We start from the raw sequence: 21,515 nt of genomic DNA on the forward strand, positions 1-21,515 counted from the left end.
CTTTCTTTCTTTCTTTCTTTCTTTCTTTCTTTCTTTCTTTCTTTCTTCTTTCTTTTTGACTGTCATAAAGTTCAGTAAAAATTTACTATCTGTAAAAGGAAAGATAAATAAGAGCCACACTCTCTTCCCAAGAGGGTTTGGTCCCTCTGAGGAACTGGCCACCGCCCTTCTAGGTGCCCCAGACCTGGCTACCCGTGCTGTCTGAGGGCTACTCGCTGTGTGCCAAGAGCATTGAACTGAACCGGGTGCAGCCCCAAACACAGAGCAGACACTCAGTAGGCTTTCAGTAAGTGACTGGAGAGGGAGGGAGAATTCCTTCTCAGGTTTGTGTTATCCAGCAGTTTCTAGAGCCCTAATCTTCTGACCTTCATGGGGATTCGTCTGGCCTTGGCTCTGGGTTCCAGAACAGACCTTCTAACCTCCACCCCCGCTGTCGCTCTAACTCCCAGCATCCTGTCCTGCACGCTAGTGATTCCCAAACAGGCACGGGGAGCACAGCATAGAGACGCTCTATTGGTGACCAGCTTCCAGAAATGGCAGGAGTCCCACTGCCCCTGGTCCCAGAGCTGCATCTGTGCCCCCGCCTCTCTGCGGGTGCCCCTCGGGGATCGCTGTGTGCGTTTAAGAAGATGACAATTAATGGAGACAAGTTGAAAGTCCCGGCCAGGGCCAGAAGAGCAGCCCGCAGGCCAGGCCAGGGGGTACAGCACAGCTTCTCGAGCACAGTTTAGGAGTATACGTGTGGGCTGACTCCAGCAGGAGTCAGCAGGCTTGGACTCCAGTGCAGCTAAGGTGACCTCGGGCTACACTGATAGAGGCAGCCTCTGGGACCAAGTATACAGCTAGAGGGGCACCCTTGGCCAGGTCTGGGGACACACTCAGAGAGGGGCGATGGCAACCTGGAACCTATGGAGAACAGGGTCCCTGGCTGGCGGGGAGGACAGGCCACCAAGTTGTACAGGGGATGATATGTCACCTCCAGCGAAGAAATCTCAGAGGATAGGAGAGCCCCTTGCAACACGTGAAGGAACTGAACTCCAGAGGTGCCGCCCGTGCCCTTAACGCTCCACCCACCAGGGCCAGACCCCTGCTGGCGGGACCAGGCTGCACAGCAGGCTGGCTCATTCCAGCATCTCTCCCAGCCTGTTTCTTCCTCCAGAGTGTGATCACCTTGCCATCTTCCCAGGACGGCCCTGTTAAGTGGGATGGGTCATGCAAAAGCCCCAGCACCGTCTGTGGTCCTCACAGGCCCTCGAGAAGGCTAGTTGGCTTCTCTGTTCCCTTTCCCGGTACAGCCAGGAAGCCCAGAGGGCCAGCAGTCCCGCAGAGAACACAATTCAGAAAGACAGTCCGTGGGGGAGGATTTCAGTTGTTTATAAAACAGGCCAACACGTTTCCACCTCGTAGGTTCTAAATCCATCATTCCTAGCTCCCTAGATCTAAGAATAGTCCCCCAGTGGAGCCAGCGTGCCGCGTGCCAGAACACGCTCTCTGCACAGGTGGCTGGGGACGGTAGCCCCAGCAGCCCCAGCACCTCCTACCCTGGGGAGGTTTCGGGGGGGGGGCGCAGGAAGGCTGGCCTCTGCCTCTCCCAGCTTAGCTGTTTCCGAACCTCCCCCAGACTCCGTTTTCTGTCCCATGCAATGTTGATCCAGACCTTCCTCACTGGGCTGCCCTTGACCATCACACATGGTGCCTGCCGCGGTGCAGAGAGGGAAGCGGAGAGCATCGGGAAGGTGTGGAGGCAAGGACCTCCAGTCTGGGCCTCAGTTTCCTCTTAGGTAATGGGACAGAAATTGACAAAGAACGGGGCAACTTTTGGAGATTTGAGGTTTTAAAAGAGGTTCTCAAGCAGCCCCAGCCTTGCAGCCTCAAAATGAGACCTATGAGGGCAAACCCAGAAATTCATCACATTTTTCTTTATCATCTGAACCAAGGCCATTTGTCTGTCTGGTGTGGGGGAGCCAGCCTGAAGGCCTGGGGCCTGGGTGGGTATGCCCCTACTCTGCTCTTCGGCCTCCACCTTCCACCCTCTCTCATACACGTCCACACCCATCCACACCACCACACAAGCTCTCCACAGTCAGAAGGACTTCTGATTTGTCTCATCCCATACTCTGCCCACCGTAGGAGGGCCCACGCCGGTCAGGGGCTCGGAACCTCCAGGGGCAGGGCACCCGCTGCTCCCCTGGGCAGCCTCCCAGCCACTCCAGCCTTCTCCCCGATAGTGAGCCGAAGCCGGTCTGCCCATAGCATCTCCTCCCACCCCACATCCAAATGCTCTCTTTGGCCCTCCAGGAGAGAACAAGGCAGCTCCATTCTCTCATTAGCCATTCATTCACTTATTCATTCATTCATTCGTTCGTTCGTTCGTTCATTTGTTCGTTGGTTCATTCCCACAACAGGTATTTATTTATTGAGTACGAATATATGCTAAGCACCATTTAGGTGCCAGGATACCGCAGCATACAAAACTGAGTCCCTGCTTTCAAAGAGCTGTGTTCTGGTCAGGAGAGATAGATAATAAAAATATAAAGAAAAATAAAGCAGATGAGGAGACAAAGATGGAGTGGGGTGTAGATAGCTATTTCCCATAGAGTTGTCAGGGAAGGCCTTTCAGATAAGGTGACATTTGAACATGTCCCTGAGCAGCATGAGGGAGTGAACCTGTGGTTATCAGCGGCAAGGGCATTCCAGACAGCAGGAACAGCAAGTGCAAAGGCCCTCAGGTGGGTACTGTTTGAGGATCAAGAAGTCAGGGGAGCCATGGTGATGTCAGCAGGGTAGGACACATGGGTCTTGAGGTCAGAGGATGCTGTTGTTTACCTGAGTAAGCGGAGAAGCCACTGGAGGATTCTGAGTGGAGCGGAGCCTCGTCTGACTTAGGTTTTAACAGGATCACTCAGGCTCTGTGTGGAGGACAGATAGTGAGGTCAGGAGGGGCAGCAGAGAGACCAGCACGAAGCCCTCACAGAGTTCCAGTGCGAGGTGACGGGGCTGGCGAGAAGTGGCCATGTTTGGAACGTTACCTCCCCGAATCCCTTCTTCCACAGGCCCTCATCTTTTCTTACATGTGGACACCCCACCCTCCTCCTCCTCGCCTTCAGCCTCACCCCCATCTTCTCAGTGCTGCCGTGGATGCTGGTCTGGAAGGGCCCCTAGGCCAGACTGCTTCCACTGATAGCCTTCCCTGAGGCAATTTGGGCCCCAATCCCAGAACATCTCCAGAGTGATTCTGTGGGCGAACAGCCCCACTTTCTGATTCTGGAATGGCTTCTTCCTGCTGCCTCAGCTCCTGCCTCAGGGCGTCCTTGGCCCTGGAGAGTGATGGATAGACTAATTATTGGAAGGGTCCTGCACTGCCCATGCCTCTTCCCTCAGCTGGGCCCGGTGGGGCCATTGTCCTCACAGCCTTCTCATGGCCTCTCTGTAGGAGCTGCCCCTCGTCCGGGCAGGGTGACCAGGGACAGAGACTTGCAGCTTTCTGTTCTTGAGCCCTGCAACCAGGTGGCAGCTCTGGCCACGGACCAGGGAATAAAGGCAAGCAAGCAGGCATGGGACTAGGGTCGATGGCACCCGATTTCAGCATTATATGTATGTGTCTGCCCCTCCCTGCTGCTCTCCAGACAGACTGCGGGCAGGGGAAAGTAGCCGTATCCCGACCGCCTGTCCCATGGGCCTGAGGACTGTTTGATGAGTGTGCCCTGTTCTCAGCACCCCACTCCCATCCCAGCTCACAGACTGGTGAGCCAAGTGCAAATATAAATACCTGTAGAACTAGGAGGGGGTGGTGCATATGCTTAGAGGGTTCTAGGTGCTTTAGGAGCTCAGAGGAAGTGAAATTAACAACCTTGCCACAGCCCAGTGGGACCCAGCCCTACACCCAGCCACCGTTCACTTCTGCAGCAAAACAGAATGCCACTGGGATCAATGAAAGGAACTCAGAGTGGGCAAATTTCAGTGGGTACCCTCTAAGACTGGTGAACTCCTACTCGTCCTTCAAAACCCAGCTAAGAAGTAACTTCTGGAACTTTCAGTGACACTCATCTCCCCTCCCCAACAGAGGATGTCATCCTCTTCTGTGCTACCTCTGTCCCTTAGAGATGCTGTTGGTTTTTTTTTTTTAATCATCATCCTTTGTCACTACTTTTTAAAGTATTTGAATAAATGACAAAATCTTGGTCACCCTTTCCCCCCATTTCTCCCTCTCTTTCTCAGAGATTCTTCTCAGTTGGGGATGTATTCCTCAAGATCTGTACATCTAGACATATATAGGGGATCTACATAAATTGAATCATACTCTCTCTATATTGTTCTGCAACTGATTTTCTCTTTAAAATGTCTTAGATATTTTTCACATCAGGCCATAGAGAGCTACCTCCTTATTTTTAATAGCTGCACAGTAGCTAGGTAGTAGGGGCAAATCATAGTTTCTTTAAACCCTCCTCTATTAATGAATATTTTGCCTCCATCCACCTCCCCCCCCCCCCCCCCCCCCACCGCTGGTCTTTTGCAATTACAAACAGTGTTGCAGTTAACATTATTGTGCATGGTTCTGAGTGAACACAGACCCTGGGTCCCCACCATTCTCTTTTCTCATGGCTGTCTTCCCCAGTGGACTGGAGGCCCCAAGGCAGGAACTGAATTTTCCTCTTCTAGGTCTTGTGTCCAACACAGGGCCTAAGCAGAAGACATGCCCACATGTCTGAGCAAAATCATGACAGTGTGAAAGACCTGGGTGAATTCGGGAAGCAGCAGCAAGCCTGTGGGGCTGGAGCAGAGCCTTGGGAAGAGGAGTGACACAGCCAAGACCACAGAGGGCCTGGAGAGCAAGCTAAGAATGCTGGTCTTGGGCTCCTTGGTGGTGGGAGATGGGAGGTTGTCCACAGGAGCTAGTCCACGCTGTGCTGCTGTCTGAGCCCCCCACCTGGGCCAGCCGCCTCTGCGTAAAGGATAGAGTCGCTGTTAGAGTTGTCCAGGCAAGAGAGGGTGAGAACCTGAACTTCCTTCTATCCTCAAGTCACCACCTAGACCTAAAACACTTCAGGAAGCCTGAATTCTGGATTCTTCACACGCCATTCCTTGCTCACGCAGCAGGACCCTAGGGAGCACCCCAGCAGTTACCTCCAGAGGGGTGGGATCCACGTGAGCTTGATGGCTGGACACCCAGAAGTCTTTCCGAAATTTACTCAGCTCCCAGGCCATCTGGGGCCACACTGACACTTACCAGCTTCCTGAATCTAGAGCCTTCTCCGGGAGGGTACTCAGACCTCACCCGTCCTGTCCCCCTCTGCCTGGAATGACAGAAGAGCGGCCCCTCCTGATGCTCGAGGTCTTTGACAGGAGACAAGGCGAACCTTCAGTTGCCTGGCTTTTTGCCCACATTCCTCCCTCCCTTCTCCACCCTGGCCGAGGTGGGAGGGGCAGGGCCTGCGCGGCCTCCTCAGGCCTAGGCCCCAGCGCTCACAAGGGCTCAGTGAGCTTTGTGCCCCTCTGCAGAGTGCTTCTCTCACCAGCTCCAGCTCTTGCCTCCCGCCGCTGACCTGGTCCCCACGCAGGTGGGCTGTTACTCTGTACCTTTCCCTAATTACCTGGGGAGCACGGTGTTTGCTAGAGAGGACAGTATGTTAACAGAAGAGGCCCCGGGGTCACACTGCCCAGGTTTGAATCCAGCTCTGCTTCTTACCAGCTGTGTTACCTTGCATGGTGCGTGCCATCCCTCTGGAAAACGGGGATAATGTTAGATTGTACCTCAGGGTCTTGCTGGGGGGATTCAGTGAACTGTTTATCACAGGGCCTGGCATACACTAAGCATTCAGTGATTTTTTTACACTTCACATGGTTTGGCATTAGTGAAGGCGCCTGAGACTTGGGAGTTATGGATTCTAGTCCTGGCTCAGAATGGCTGTGTGCCCACGAGCAAGTTATCTCACCCCTCTGAGCCTCGTTCCCTCCTCTCTAAAACGGAGGTCGTAACACCTCAGAGGTTGCTGTGGTGATTAAGTGCCATTTGTGTGGGACTGGGAAGCACCATCCCGAGGTGGCAGCCCTCATCCTCGTGGTCTGAGATGACAGCTAGAGCGCCAGCCACCACGTCCACATTCCCAGTGACAAGACAGAACAAGGAGCAAAGGGTGCATGCCATCCGTCTCTGAAGGCCGGGCGCCGTAAGCTATTACAGAACCTACTGGCTGACATCTCATTGGCCATACCCAGCTGCAAGAGAGGTTGGGAAATGTAGTCTTCATCGTGTGGCTCGGAATGAAGCTTTACCACACATGCTCAGGTGTTTGCCCCTCTTCAGCAAGGCTCCCCAGCAGAAATGCGGCTTCCTGCCTAGCACTGGGCTATAATCCCGGCACCATAAGGCCCTGTAAGGACCCAGGTTGCCAAGAAGCTCAGGCAGGTGCCACAAGGCCTGAACAGATTTGAGTGTTGTGTCCAGCCTGTGCCAGGACCCTGCCAGTCCCTAGGTTCCACTGCCCGCAGGGCTCTTGGGCTGACGCAAATGTGGTGGGCCACAAGCCCAGCACTCGTCACAGCCTGGCTCAGGCCAACTCCATTGAGCCCCATGAGCAGGGGCTCTGAACTCTTAAGAGGCTAGGGAATCCCCCAGTAACTATGGTCTTTCCACCCAAGGCCCAGCCATGTGCCTCAGGGCCAGTAAAGTAGATCTGGATCAATCAGGTGGGTTTCCGTGCCTCGAGGACCTGGTAAGTGGCAGGCATGCAGCAGAGAGCCCTCTGTAAAGCCAGGAATCATCCTGTAACCCACCTGTCTTAAACTGGGTGTTCCGTATTCCAGGTAGCTTAGGGAGAGGCCTACTGTAGGCCGTTCTCCTCTCTCTCACTTCCTTATGAGGACGGCCTGCGCGGTAGCCTCTCGCTGAGGCTGGAGGGGGATATAGGAAACCGATGCTAAAACGCTGGAGGGGCTGGTACTTAAAGGTGTCTTCTCTTCAGGGGATAGCTAATCTTTCAAAGTTCAGCAGCCTGGTTTTTTCCCATAGGAAGTTTGTGTAAAGTGTTCAGAAACTCTAAGCTTCTTGTCCTTCCACGCCAGGCCTTCCCATCTGCCGGTGCCCTTCCCTGTCCTCTCTGCCGTTGGACCCCGGGGTGGTCTTTCTTGCCTTGCCCTCCTTTCCCCGTGGTCTCTTCATTCGTGGGCATGAGCTGTCACCAAGTGTCAGGCACCGTGCTGGGGCATTATATATGTCACCTCATGCAGCCCTCCCCCAGCAGCCCTGTGACAGAGACGGGGACAGAGCTACCATGATCACGCGGATGTCTGGGAGTGTGGGACCCAGGACAGCCTAGCACAGCCCACAGCAAAGAGTGTATATTGGACGTATGTGCCACCAGCTGGCAGAGGACGGCCCACCGGCCACATCTGACCTGTGGCCTGTTTCGGATGGCCTTGCAAGCCAAGAATGGTTTTGAAAGGGTTGCAATAAAGAGGAAGGATATGCAACAGAAACCAAATGAGGCTCTCAAACCTAAAATATTTACTATCCGCCTTTTTAGAATGAATTTGGCAAGGCCTGGTGTATCATATGCAGAGTCGGCCCGGATTCTGGAGCCGCACTGCCCGGTTTCTGGTACCTCTGCGTCAGCCTCTGTGAAAGGGGGACAGTCTCTGAGACACGGCTGCCTCCTGGGGTTGTTGGAATTAAATGAGATGAAGAACATAAAACACCTAACTTCAAGTAGGCTTCTTCGGAAGGATCGGGGGAGGAAATTTCTGGCCCTTGGCCAGGCTTCTCGACCCAGTGGGCATGAAAGCCCTGGCTGCAGGCCTCTGGCTGGCCCGGGCCCTCGGTGCAAGTGTCCTTTGGCGGGAGGGAAGGGACCTGCCAGCCGGTGTGCCTCGTCCTGCAGGCGGGGGTGCGGGGGGTGCGGGGGGTGCGGGGGTGGCTCAGCTCCGCCTTCCTCCCGCCGGCACTCCTGCTGACTGTCAGCTGCTGCCACTCCCCGGGGCCGGGCACCAAGCCCACGCCAGGTGCTAAGCGAGGCCCAAAGGTACCAAGCCGCTTGCACTTCCCCACCTCGGGCCTCACACCACTGTAGGAGCCACAACCCGGGGCCCGTCCTCTCTGCGGGCATTTCCTCACCCGTGGGCCAAACAGGGAGACATCTGTGTTCCCCCAAACCCAAGCTTTTGGCCAGCGATTGCCTTCCTACTGGGGGAAGGAAAAGGAAGGGTAATCCCGGGCCAGCCAGCCTCCCCCTGTGAAAAACAGATTTTCAGTGGATAAAGAGTGAAATGTAAATATTAAAAAAAAAAAAAAATCAAATCATTGAAAAATCAAAAAAGAATATTTCCTGATAGGAGAGGGATGGGCTTTCAATTCTTAGAAGCAGTAGAAGAAATTATAGAAGATCAATGAATTTTATTATAAAGAACCAAAAAGCCTATGTTTTATATCAAAAGACCCAAAACAAAATTTTAAGTCAAACTGAGAAAAAATATTTATGCCAGATATGGCAGAGAAAGAATTAATATTCTTAAAACAAAAATCTTTAAAACAAGAAGGTTCTTAACAGAGAACAATAACAAATATTTATATGATACTACGTGCCGGGCACCATTCTAAGTACTTCATACGTACTTACTGATTTAATTCTTGTAAACAAGTTTATGGTAACAGTACTGTAGTCCCCATTTAACAGATGAAGGAACTGAGGCACAGAGATGCTAAGTAACTTGCCCAAGGTCACTCAGCTAATAAATGGAGGAGCAGGGGTGCCTGGGTGGCTCAGACTAAGCATCTGCCTTCAGCTCAGGTCATGGTCCCAGGGTCCTGGGATTGAGCCCTGCATCGGGCTCCCTGCTCGACATAAAGCCTGCTTCTCCCTCTCCCCTTCCCCCTGCTTGTGTTCCTTCTCTTGCTGTCTCTCTCTCTGTCAAATAAATAATAAAATCTTTAAAAAAATAAAAAAAATAAATGGAGGAGCTAGGATTTGAACCCAGACCATCTGGCCCTTGGGTCTGACACTTAAAGCCTTCTCTATACTAAACAGAAAAAAGATAAGAAGCAGACAGTACACAAAAGAGGAAATACAAATATATGAGAAACATAAGAATTATTTTTCAGTTTCTATGGCAGTAAAGTACCAATAAAAACAATGAGATACTTTTTCTGTCTTCAAATTAGAGAAGATTTTTAAACATTATAATAAGCAATAAATACTGGCAATTCTGGAGTGAAATGGAGACTTCCCCAGGTTGCTGTAGTTGTATTCAGGTGGCCTTTCTGAGAAAATACTGTGGAAGCATTCAAAACAGCACCCAGGAATCTCAAAAAAGTCCATGCCAGTTGACAAGAAATTCCCATTCTAAGAATCTAATTTGAGAAAGCAATTAGATAGACAAAAATTCACATGCAAAGATGTTCATAGGAATATTATTCCAAATAATGAAAGATTAGAAACAACCTGTGTGTCTGATAATAGGATACAGGTTAAGGAAACTGTTGAATCTCCACAGTGGACAATTAGGCAGTCATTTTGAAGGAATTTGTTTAACAAAAGACACCAGAGGCAAAGTGAAGAGACATACCATGGACTTGTGGGAGAAGACACTTAGAATGCATAGCACAGTGAAGATTCATGTAAATAAAAGAATACACAAAAAAGCTTACAAATCAGTAAGAAAAGGGCAAACAAAGAAAAACAGGTAAAGAATGTGCAGAGGCCATTCATAAGAAGAGGCAACTCAGGGCAATACGAGAAGTGACAATCCCTCTCACTAGTAGTCAGGGAAATGCAGATTCATGCATTGTACTTAGCAGAATAGCAAGAGTCTAAAGACAAAGAGGAAGTATTCAGATCCATCGCTGATGGGGCTGGACGTGACTGCAGCTGGTGTGGACAGCCGTTAGGCCAAACCGAAATCCAAACACGTGACTCCACCACCCTCACACTTCTAGGGACCAACCCTGCGCAAACACCAAGGAGACATGCTCAAGAAGGTTCATGGTAGTGCTGCTTATAATAGAAGCCAAATTACTATTATTGTATAATATTGTTGTACATTATATATTGCATAATAAAATAGCAACAGTCATTAAAGAACTGTCCAGTAGAAGGGAAATGGATAAGTAAAATCTGACCTCTACGTGATGGGATACTATGCACAGTTAAAATAAATGAACTAGATCTCTAACTATCGGCTCATATAAATTTCAAAAAACAATGCTGAGTGTAAAGAGCAAGTATAAAAAAGATATCTCAATGATACTATTTATGTAAATCTTTAAAACAACCTAAAAACATTACACAGTATTTAAGGACATATAGGTAGGAAGTATAAAACCAGTATACCAGTAATGAACACCGGCTTGGAAACAGTGGCTCTTTGCTGGGAGAAGTGGCTAGAGGGCAAGAATAGGAGACGGGGCTTAGATTGTTTCTTTATGATTGATTTTTTTTTTTAAGGGGAGGGTTGAAGCAGATACAGCAAAATGTTGACTAACGTTCTAAGTCTGGATGGGGTATGTGTCTTTTCTGTTAAATTATTTTTTGTACCTTTCTGCATATTGAACAATTTCAAAATTTCAAAGTATTTTTAATTTACTTTTTGAATAATATGTGGTTCTGTGGAGAAATACTGGTGTTCTAATAGTAAGGGACGAAAGCAGGACAAAATATACACAAATATTTACAAATTTCACAAATTAAAGGTCCCACTAAAATATTCATACTAGTGGCAAGACTCAAAGTCTGCTACTCATCCATATTTTCCATTTTTTGTCATGAAGATGTATTTAATAAACTGGACAAAAAATATTTTTAATGACTATAGAAAAATATGAGTGAGTTTGGCCTAGGAAAGGATCTAAAAGCTAGAAAGAGGGCATATGATGGGGTGTGGACATCACAGGCTGTTGGAGAAATCTGCCCTTGAATGCTGGCCTGGAGACTCTCTGGCTCTGTGACTGAGTTTGTTCAATCTTTTACCCCATCAGTGAGCCCTTATTGAGCACCAGGCTAGGGATACAGCAGTAAACAGGACATACACAGTCCTTCCCTCCCTGTAGATCAGTTAGCCCAGTGAGAGGGACCAGTCACCACACATCACCACACAAGTCATCGATCCACCGCAAAGTGCGAGGGCTCCCATGAGGGGAGAGTCCACGGGTGATAACAAGAATCCAAGTTGGATTGGGTGGCCAGGGAATCTGGCTGTGGAGCGACATTTAACTGGAATCTAAAGGATGAGGAGGTCTGGAACCCAGTATAGAGAGGGTCTCAAGAGAAAGAAAGGCTCTACGAGGCCTACATAAGGAAGTGGAAGAAGGCACGGGTTCTGGAATGCAGTGGGGTGGGGGGAGAGTTTCGTAAGGGAGGCCAGCAAGGTAGTCAGGAACCAGATAGCTCAGGGCCTCGCAGGCCGAGGAAAGGCCTTGAAGCGTATGGGAAGTCCCTGAAGGCTTTGGAGCTGGGGAGTGATGTGATCAGACCTGCAGTTGTCAGAGATCACCTAGACTCTCGTTGAAGATTGGGGTGGATGGTGAGCGGCCCGGTTAGTCTGTTGGCTGTTGGCATGACTTCATGTGTGGGAGAATGGGGTCGGAATCAGGCGATGGCAGCAGAGATGGAGAGACCCGGAAGGATTTGAAGTATTTCTGAAGGCAGAGTTGGCAGGTCTGGGATCATGGTGGGTTGGGGCCGGTGGTAGAGGAGGTTATAGTGAGGGAAGGGCCAAGGAGGAAAGCCAGGTTTGGGCCGGCGATGGTTGTGGGTTGGTGGGAGTGGGAGACACTGAAAAGGCCCTGGGGGGCAGGGTGGAAGCAGGGGTAGTGAGCATGCCACCAAGTGTGGTTGAACTTCGGTTTCTTCGTGTGTAAACTGGGGTTTATGGTGCTCCCTGTGCCCCCAGGGTGAGTGTTTCAGCCCTGTTCTCAAAACCTCTTCTAGAGCAGTCTTCTCTCTCTTTCACAGGAGGGACGTGTTACTCTTGGGGCTGGAATGAGCACGGCATGTGCGGGGATGGCTCTGAAGCCGACATCTGGGCCCCGAAGCCTGTGCAGGCCCTGCGGTCGTCACTGGGACTCCTCGTGGGCTGTGGGGCTGGCCACTCCCTGGCCCTCTGCCAGTTGCCGGCCCTCCCTCAGTTGGTCACTGGCTCTTCCCTGGATGCCCCTGAGGACGCTGAATCTCAGGAAGCCAGGGACAAAGAGAGAAACCGGAAGGAAAGGCAACCGGACACCTCTACCCAGAGCCAGCCCGGCAGGTCCAGAAATGGGGGGCTTGTGACAGAGGCCCTTAAATAAAGTGACTTTTCCCACCCAACGTGTTCCCAGAGGATTGCTTGGTCAGGTTGTAGGGTTGGCCTGAGAAGGGCCCTGGAGGCGCTATGGTTGGGCTGACCACAGGCCAGGCTGACCACAGGCCAGAATGATGGGAGGCCGCCTGGCCAGTGTCTGGGATTCAAGGACACAGACAGATGGGAACAAGGACCCTCATGAGGGCAATAACAAGAGCCCAAGTTGGTTGCATGGCTGGGGAATCTGGTCTCTAAGCGACATTTAAACTAGAATCACCAAAGGACATGGAAAACAGGCCTGTTTTCACCTGGTGGGGACAGAAAACTCAGCCCCATTCCCTGTGGTTGTTATGGTCCAGCAGCCTTCGACTCCCAGGGCCCGGATGGTTCGAGGAGATGGAGGTACCCTGGTCAGGCAGGTGGGTACTCGGACGGGAAGGAGTTCTTGTCTTGGTGACTAGGTGCCAGGAGAAGGGAGAAGGCTCTGGACAGGGGGCTGGAAGGAAGTGGCAATGAGTGAGTGGAAGAAGAGACAGGAATTCTGGGAAGACCTAACAGAGGAGACGCCTGGGACAGACAAGGGAATCTAGAACCAGTGAACTCTCAGAAGATCGGTGTCCGCATCCGAGCCAGGCAGGAGCCTGGATCTGGTCTGTATAATTAATAGCCAAGCTGTGTAGTTTCAGATGAGGGATGGGCCACAGCATGGGAAGGGGAGGCTGACCCTAACCCCTGACATCTGCCCCTCGGCCCTCCTTGCCTCTGCAGGAGGAGGGCCTTCAGGTAAAATGGGGACCAGGCCAGACCATAGGCCCCAGGCTTCCCTAGGTGACAGCTGTGACTTGGGGGGACATAGTGCCTCTCTGCCTTAGAAAATGGCTTTTCTGGGGGGACTGTGTGGCAGTGTTGCCAGCTAGCTAGCCCAGTCTGTGGCCTGTTCCACACCACCTTCCCTCTGTGACTCAGGAGACGATTGGCTCTGTGAGGGCTAAGCTTTAGGAAGTTACAAAACCCCAGAACATCAGAGGACCAGAGAGATGACCTCCTAGCCTAGTGGCCTTCAAAGTGCATTTGTTAGAGCCCTAGAAGTCTCCTGAGAATTCAGTGGCCACCGGGTGGGCCATGGGTGAGGGAAAGCCATGTGAACAGAGGTCCGGGTCCCCACCCTCCACCTTATTCACAGCAGTTTTATTTTCATCTATATTATATATTGGGCTTCACACAAGATTTCACTTGACAAGGGGTCCTTGAGAAAGTTTTGAAACCACTGGTCTTATCCGACATTTTCATTATTCATTTGGGAAAACAGAGGCCTATAAAGGGGAAGGGGCCACATACCTCACTCCTGGCCCAGGGTCCTAATTGGGAGATGAGCCATCCAGAGCCTTGAGCCAGACCAGGGGGGCAGATGAGGGGCACCCCTGGGACCAGGAGGGGTTGGCTCAGTGGAGTGGGGATGGGGCAATCCTGAGCTGCCCAGGCCTGAACCTAGAGACCACCCATAGCCCTTGGCTGCCCTTGAACACCAGTGCATGGAGTCCTGCTCCCAATATTGTATCCTAGAAACAGCACTGCGCTGGCCAGCAAAGCCCTTGGGTGCCCACCTCCCAGAACCAGTAGAGGCTCGAATGGGCTCTAAGCGCTTTTGCAATGAGAAGGACATCTCTGTGCACTCGGAGCTGCTCTTGCCAAGATTCCTACACCCGGTTCAGAGGTGGAGCAATTGGATGGCCCAGAGATGACTCATACTGGAGCAAGCCCGCAGTTACTGGCCGCCCGCCACGGTCCTACAGGAGAAATGATCGGCATCAGACACACAGGTCAGAAAGCAGCCCCACACGGCATAGTACCCAGGCCCATACTTCCCAGACGGGCTTACTGCTCACAGGGAGCCAGCACGCTGTCTCCCGCAGCATGGGCTTCCCTCCCGCCTCCCTCAGCACCGGCTGGAAGAAGTCCCAGGTCCAAGTCTTCTGCTGAGCCCCGGTGCCTCTCCCGAGAAAGACGCGTCTCAGGGCTCCTTCCCAGCCTGAAACGAGCAGGCTGCGTCAGCCCTGGGCCTCAGACTCTGGCTCAGAAGCTGATTCAGAGCCTTCTTGTAGGCCTGCGGGCGCAGGCCATCCGCACACGGCGCAGTGAATGGCTCCCGGCTCTAGACGACACCGCGGATGGCTCCGTCACCTCGGGTTCCTCCGTTGTGCCTTCCCTACGGCAGCCGCCGGGCTTTCTGCAAGCCCGTCCGCTGGGCCTGATGAGTGCCCGGAAACTCCAGGGGCCTGTCGACAGGGTCGCCCAGATGTTTTCCAGACCCTTTGATTCCTGTGGTCATTCTCAGACTTGGAGATGTCCACGCCTCTCATTCCAAACAGACCCTGGGCTCTTCGAGAGCAAGGGACCCGGTCTTGGTGGATTCTAGAACCCCTTCACCAAGGATGGGCCCTGATCCACGGAGGAAGTGCCCGGGAAGTGTTAACGAATGAACTGATGAGTACACTCTTAGGGCCACCATGGGGTGGGGAGGCTGAATGAGGGGGTCACACGCCCTCCCACCCGCCTGCCCTCTGCTTGTCTCTTACACGTGGGTGAGAACTGTACCGTGCAGTCAGAACTAGGTGATAGTGAAGGTCAGTATCCTCCGCCGGGTTAGCTAACGTGCCATGGGGGCCAATGCGAGTAAATACCCACCCATTTTTAAAAATTCCTTTTTTTCTGATAGGCCAAGTAGATTGGACTTTGTATTCCTCCCGCGTGAGAAGGAGGAAGGGAACAGAAGAGGGGCGCGAGCCCCACCATGTGCTCACAGGTCATGGGGCTGGCGTGTGCGGACACTGTGTATGGTCACCACATTCCAGGTGTGAGTGGGCTGTTCATACCCTCACCTGTCTGCCACATACTCTCCCTTCTGGGCCACAGGCACCCCCCTTCCCTTGATACCCCCACCCTCTTGGTTCCAGTAGGCTGTCAGATCCAAACTAGATGAGGCTGTGCTCGCAAAGGTGAATCTGGGCCCGGGGCTCAGAGGAAAGCGTTCTTTCCCTGCCCCTGCCCCCCGCCCCCCGGGCACCTGCCAGTTCCGAGGAAAGAGGCTTAGTAATAGATGGGACTTGGGAGTTAGCACATTAGGTGGGACATGGGGTGGGACGGTCAGAGAGAGTGAGGGCAGGTGTTCAAGCAGGAGAGTGAGGTGGCCAGACGTGTGAACGGAAGACTCTGAGCAGCATGTAAAGTGGCCGCTTCCCTCCCATGGTGCTTTATGAAGGCTGGCAGGAGGCCGGGTCCTGAGGGCCCTGGGATTTAGGACCAGCCACGCTAGTGTTCCTATCAATTCCGGGTTCCAGCCCCAGGAAGACCCCAGGTAGCTTGTGACGGCTTCGCCTGAGCCCTGGAGTCAGCCCGCCTAGGTTAAAATCTTCCTTCATCTTTCATTGGCTGGGTGCCGTTGGGCCAGTTACTTAGCCTCTCTGCACCTGTCCTCTAGCCTCTAAAACAGGCCGGTGGAATCACTGTGGGCTGTCATCAGACCATGTTTCCCAGATGCCCCCCATGTGCAGACGCTCGGTGTATGTTCATCTCTTTTCCCCATTAGCTACTATGTCCTGGAAAACCCACACTGCAAATGGCTTTGTGTTTAGTCCACTTGAGGCCGCCAGAGGTGCTTCCTCCAGGCTGGGTCCCAGTAGAGTGAACACGGTGTTCCCTGCGGCAGCTGAGGCTGCTTGGCTTTCACATCCCGATACTTGCGAACGGCTGTGACACACATAGTGTGACCTGGCGGTTCTTCGGCTACGTGGCCCCTTGGGCCTTACTGTACCCGTTGCCCCACCAACCCCCCGCCCTTGGTTCCTGGGCCACACAGGCAAAGCCTCCGAGGGGACAAGGCACTGCTGGATGAGAATTCACACCCACCTTCAGCCTCCCACCCACCCATCTGACGGCTGACTCAGGCCATGCTGGGGGCATCAAGGGAGCTGAAATCCAGGGAGACTGACACCCACTTGTTTGTGGCCCTGGGAAGACCATTCTCTTCTGTGGACTTCACTTCATCTATAAAATGCTCAGAGGCTGACGGTCATGACCGTTAGGGACTTTCCACCTGAACATTCCTGGATTCTCCAAAGAATAAGAAAAGAATTGGAACCCAGTCCCTACTCTATCCCTCATGAGAAACCAAGTGAACAACCCGTGCAAATCAAGATCCCTGAGAGAGGGCTCCTCCCCTTCAAGATGCCTCCTGGCTGAGTGTGATGTGTGCAGTAAGGTGGTCTGGCAAACTGGACCCAGCAGGGTGCAGCTGGGCAGGGCACCCAGACCTGTCAGTCAGTCCCCTGCCTCTGCCACCATCAGATTCATGAATGGCCCTACGAGGGACGTGACGAAGGTCTGCACGGGGACTGGGAGCTCTGACATGGCCAGATTCAAGGAGTCATCAATATGGCAGGACTCGCAGAGAAGTTTCCGTGTCAGCGAACCCCCTAGAGGATGTGCTCCTTTTAGGGTCAAGTCTTGGTATGCCCCATCCCTTCTGAGAACTGTCTCCACCCCAGACCAAACTGGAAGAGCCTGTTTTTTCCCAGCAGGGGGACAGCCAGCACCTTGGGGCCAGGGTTCAGGCTTACCCCAGCCCAGCCCAGCCCAGCAGGCCTGATGACAGGCAGAACCGAATTGCGACACTGCCCAGGGCAATAAAAATCCGAGAATCCGTGCTTCATCTCAAAAGTCAGCTTTTTATTATTGAGGGCCAGGGCCCAAGGAGGGGAGGGTGTTGAGCTAAAGCAGCATTGCTCTCTTTCCAGGAAATGTTGCGAGCTGCAGTGAAAGCTGGAGATGTTGCATTTTTTTTCAACTCAAGCATGTGTTTTTCAAAAATACCATCCTTCCCCACCCCCCACCCCACCACTAATTTTAGAATCAGATCAAAGCCAAGCTACTGTCCTCTGTTTCTGTTGGGAAAATACTATATTTATTCAAGATGCAGAAGTGGGTCTCTGCAAACCTCCGATTGCTTCAGGAAAACAAATCTGCTTTAGACTATACAGAAACCATGATACAAAATTTATTTCATGCTAGAATCACTTTGCATAACATTGGGCATGCAGTTTTTTACTCTGAAGTACTAAATTGCATACAATGCCAGGTTGTGCCTTAATAAAGGTGGAGGAGGGCCGCCCCTCCCGTGGTCCTGATCGTTTGGTGCTCTAAAGGAACACTCGGAAGATCCGTACGGTGCGGATTATTTACTATGAACAACTTGTTATGAGAGCTGGTCACACTGGATCTACACACCAAGAAGATGATAGAATCAACCTAGACTAGCCGCTGTCAGGGGTCTTGGGGAGACGTCCGCTGGGTCACAAGCATGCCAGACAGAGAGGGAAGAAAGCAGCAGTGCACGTTTCCACAATTCTATTTGGAGCAAAGTTCTCAGTTTCCGCGTGAGAGATGCGCTATGAAGGTGAGGTCAATATGACCAATGACTGACCGACTGCCCTTTTTGGAACCTTGACTCTCGAGCTTGTGTACAAAAAGGGAAGCCGTCCATTCCCCATCCCCACCCCCACCCCACCCACCCCCAGAAACGTACAGGTTTCTACCAAATGCCGTTACAGTCTGGCTCCAGCAACGTGTGTAAAAGTAAAGAGCTTTGAAAGAAAATAGAGGACTTTTGCTTTTTTTTTTTTTCTTGTTGTTGTTTAGGGTGATCGTTACAGTTGCAGGGGGTTGGTGGGTTTGGTTTGCTGGGTTTTCTGTTTAACTTCATGCAAGTCATGCTAAGGAACCCCTCCACCTCCCTCCCCGAATAAAATAAAATGTAAAAAAAAAAAAAGAGAGAGAGAGAGAAAGAAAGAAAGAAAAGAAGGAAAAGAAATCCTCTACGGTCAGTTACCATTTGGCCGTAGAAAAAGCTACGTCCGTCCTAGTACAAGACCTGGGCCACTCGGACTCGTCCGGCAAACCTGCATGGCGTGAATTTACTCTGTCCGAGGGTGAGGAGGGGCTGCTGGTCCACCCAGATGCTTAATAGCCACCAGTGTCCTCGGCCAAGCCGCCTGGTCAAGTCACTCTCACAGCCTCTGTCGGCATATACTTAGCAATGACAGGGCTTTCTTTGCAAAGATCTGTATGTAAAGAATACAATTAACACTTGAGCTTCTCTTCTTGGCTTTCCCATCCCGCTTGGTACTTAGTTTTTAAGGAAGGAGGAGGAAAGACAGAACAGCCGCATGCAGAGGCAGGCAGAGTCTTCTCCAGCTGGCGTGGTGTTCCCATGCAGTGAGCCGGCCCAGCGCGCCTCTCTTTCTCCCTCCTGGGGACCGGGTCGAGTCCCTAACTTTCCTACTCTGCATGTGGCTGAGGCACTGCAATTCTCCCGAGAAAAGCAAGTCCTCAGCGCTGTCATGACTCCATGAGAACAGGGCCGGGTGGATGGGGGTGGGGGCACTTCACCCCTCGTGCCTCCCAAAGACTCTGGCACCCCCGCCTCTGTGGGACTGGGCAGCAGGTCCCACCTGTGGATGGTGGCTGCCACTGGGCTCCCTCGGCCACTACAGGGAGATGGGGCTTCTTCTGTCCCACTCTCCCTGGGCTTCTGGAAGCACAGTGAAGAGACTCTCCTGTCTGCTCTTTCAGGCCACCCAGATTGACCCAGCATTCAAGATGAAGGAGACAGGCAGCCCATGAGAACTTACCAGGCAGAGCACACACAAAGCCTCCCTGCTTTCCCCTTCTTTCCCCTGGGCCACCCTTGCTCCTCAGATCCTAGAGCCTCCACCCAGGAGAAGCCAGTTGCGAAGGGGAGCATCAGGCCTATCCATGGAAGGTGCCAAGGATGGGCCCGCCTCAGGCCCGCAGCCCTCCACCATGCAGCACCATGCGGGCAGGGTATATGCCGCACTGGGGTCCGAGGGACCTCCAGGCAGGGCAAGGGAGCGGGAGCCAGCCCGGATCAGGTGGGCACACTAAGCACCAACGACCAGAAGGACTTCCCCATCTCAGCGTAGGTGCCTCTCCTCTCCTGGGCTTGGGTTGGCCCTTTATTTTAAATTCTGTGTTTTCTCCTTGTGTGTTGTTGAACCGCTTCAAATACTGGAGCAGTCGTGAATGGCCACAGGCTACACCAACTATTGCTCTAAAAAAACCAACTATGGCTCCGGCCCAGCCTGCTCACTCCGGTCAGCATGCGTCCCGTGTGAGCCCGTGAGGCACTCCCAGACATGCATGAGTTGCCCAGCCAGTCCGATTGGCCGAGGATGGCTTCCTCTACCTTCCAGGCCAATGCCCGAAGCCTGGAGCTAGGGTGCTCTGGGCCCCCGCCTCCAGCTTCTCTCCAGCCCATGCTCAAGCTCTAGGAGAAGTCTTCACCCCAGGGGGTCAGCCTCAGATAAGGGTCTGATAAAAGGAGACCTTGAACAGAGGCCACCGTGGAGCTTAGCCTTCACCAACCACAAGGGGGCGCTAACCACACCCGGGGCTGTGACCAGGGATGCAAGGTGCTGCGCAGAGTCCTGCTTAACCTTCTCTCCGCGAGTTCTCTAACTACCACTAGCAATATTCTGACTAGCACACATCTTACCTCTGCAATGACACTGGCCTCATCCCCAAGCCCTGAGGCCACCTCTCTCCATGCCTCCCCTCCCACTGGCCTACAGATTCTCTTTAAAGGGTGCTCTTCCAGAACATGGACCTCGGGTGGCTAAGCCCCCAGGGTCATGGCCAGGCCAGGCCCACCCTGTTGCTCTCTGCAACCAAGGGACAGGGGAGATCACTTTGCCTTCTTGGTCTCACCTGCCATCTGCCGGAGTAGCCCGGAGGAGTCAAGGCTCCCCTCACATCCCCAGGTGACCCCCTGCCTGAGGGTTACAGCCCCGTAGTCATCCAGACTGTCCCTGAACCCCTTCCGACCCCTCAGCTCAGTTCCAACCCCAGCTACTGGGACCTCAAGTTCTCTCTGCCAGCCTGACATCCCACTTGGGAGAAAGGGACTCAGACCTCCAGAGACCAACCCTGGGGGGGCTCTTTCTGCTCCTTGTCCCCCCTCAGCGTGCCTGCCTGCCCCTCAGCACCCCTCCCCCGCCACCCCACCCGCCCACCTGCAGGAGCGCGAGGCGGCCCAGCTGATGCAGAGTGCCCCCGCCTCCCCTACATACCCTTTCTCATTCCTCCACCAGGTGGGCACGCGTACTCCCCAGTTGATAAGAGGAAGCAGGGTCCGTATCTCTCGCGGGTGCCCGAGCGAGTAAAGGGCAGGCCCTCATCAGGAGTGAGGGCCTGGTCTATGTGGGGGCAGTCTTCGTTCGCCAGCGCGGCCTTCGCCACCTCCCCATTCAGTTTGGAATCTTCAAACATATAAGCAGAAGCTATTGAGACACTGAAAACTGTTTAGTGGGGGAGGGGGACAGGCCAGAGGTGGGGCATTGGCAAAGGGCAGCCTGTCTCTGAGGACAGAAAAGCAAGTGGGCCATGGAGGGAAGTACGAGGCTACGGGTCCCCAGCTCATTCGGGCAGCCTGTGGGCTGCCCACAGTGCAGGGAAGGGGGGGCTCCTGGGTTTGCTCAAAGTTTGCAAAAAGATGAGTTGGTGATGGGTCCAGCAAGCGTGGTGCTGGGGGCCGGGCCCAGGGCCCAAGGCAGGGCCGATGAGACAGGATGGTGTGGATGCGGTCATGGGTAGGGGCCAGACACAGAGCTCAGGGAGAAGACAGACACGCAGAAAAACTCCAGTCCAGAGAGGTGGCCTTTTCAGACCTCTCTCTCTTGCTGACCAGAGCCTGGCTGCCGGCCATCCACATCTAACTAGTTCCTCAAGGCTTCCCTAGCACTTTCTAGACCCCATCTATCAACTCTCCCCCCCCCCCCCCCCCCCGCGACCCCCCCCCCCCCCCCCCCCCCCCCCCCCCCCCCCCCCTACCCTATCTCATCACTCATCCTGCCCCCCGCCCATTTGGATTCACCCTGGTCACTCTGTATGCCCCACCCCCCACACAGACCAGGCCTGGTCATGCAGTCCCCTCTGTCCCCACACAGACTCACCCTGGTCACTGTAGCCTCCTCTGTCCCCACAGACTCACCCTGGTCACTCTGAATGTCCCACCCCCCACACAGACCAGGCCTGGTCACGCAGTCTCCTCTGTCCCCACACAGACTCACCCTGGTCACTCTGTATGTCCCACCCCCCACACAGACTCACCCTGGTCACACACAGTCTCCTCTGTCCCCACACAGACTCACCCTGGTCACTCTGTATGCCCTGCC

At 53.2% G+C, this 21,515-nt stretch overlaps 2 protein-coding genes across 2 annotated transcripts in view; one reads left to right on the plus strand and one right to left on the minus strand.

Annotated features, from left to right (window-relative positions):
- SERGEF (secretion regulating guanine nucleotide exchange factor) overlaps positions 1-12,284 on the plus strand; it is a 217,663-nt gene extending 205,379 nt beyond the window's left edge. Inside the window, exon 11 of the mRNA XM_021685832.1 lies at positions 11,943-12,284. Coding sequence (XP_021541507.1) covers positions 11,943-12,274 — 332 coding nt within the window. The 3' untranslated portion in view covers positions 12,275-12,284. The remainder of the gene's footprint in view (positions 1-11,942) is intronic.
- Positions 12,285-18,112: 5,828 nt separating this feature from the next.
- KCNC1 (potassium voltage-gated channel subfamily C member 1) overlaps positions 18,113-21,515 on the minus strand; it is a 41,189-nt gene continuing 37,786 nt past the window's right edge. Inside the window, exons 3-4 of the mRNA XM_021685831.1 lie at positions 20,412-20,600; positions 18,113-18,383 (exon numbers count right to left, since the gene is read on the minus strand). Coding sequence (XP_021541506.1) covers positions 18,319-18,383; positions 20,412-20,600 — 254 coding nt within the window. The 3' untranslated portion in view covers positions 18,113-18,318. The remainder of the gene's footprint in view (positions 18,384-20,411; positions 20,601-21,515) is intronic.

This window comes from Neomonachus schauinslandi, chromosome 11 (assembly GCF_002201575.2).
Source record: "Neomonachus schauinslandi chromosome 11, ASM220157v2, whole genome shotgun sequence".
Classification (NCBI taxonomy): Eukaryota; Metazoa; Chordata; class Mammalia; order Carnivora; family Phocidae; genus Neomonachus; species Neomonachus schauinslandi.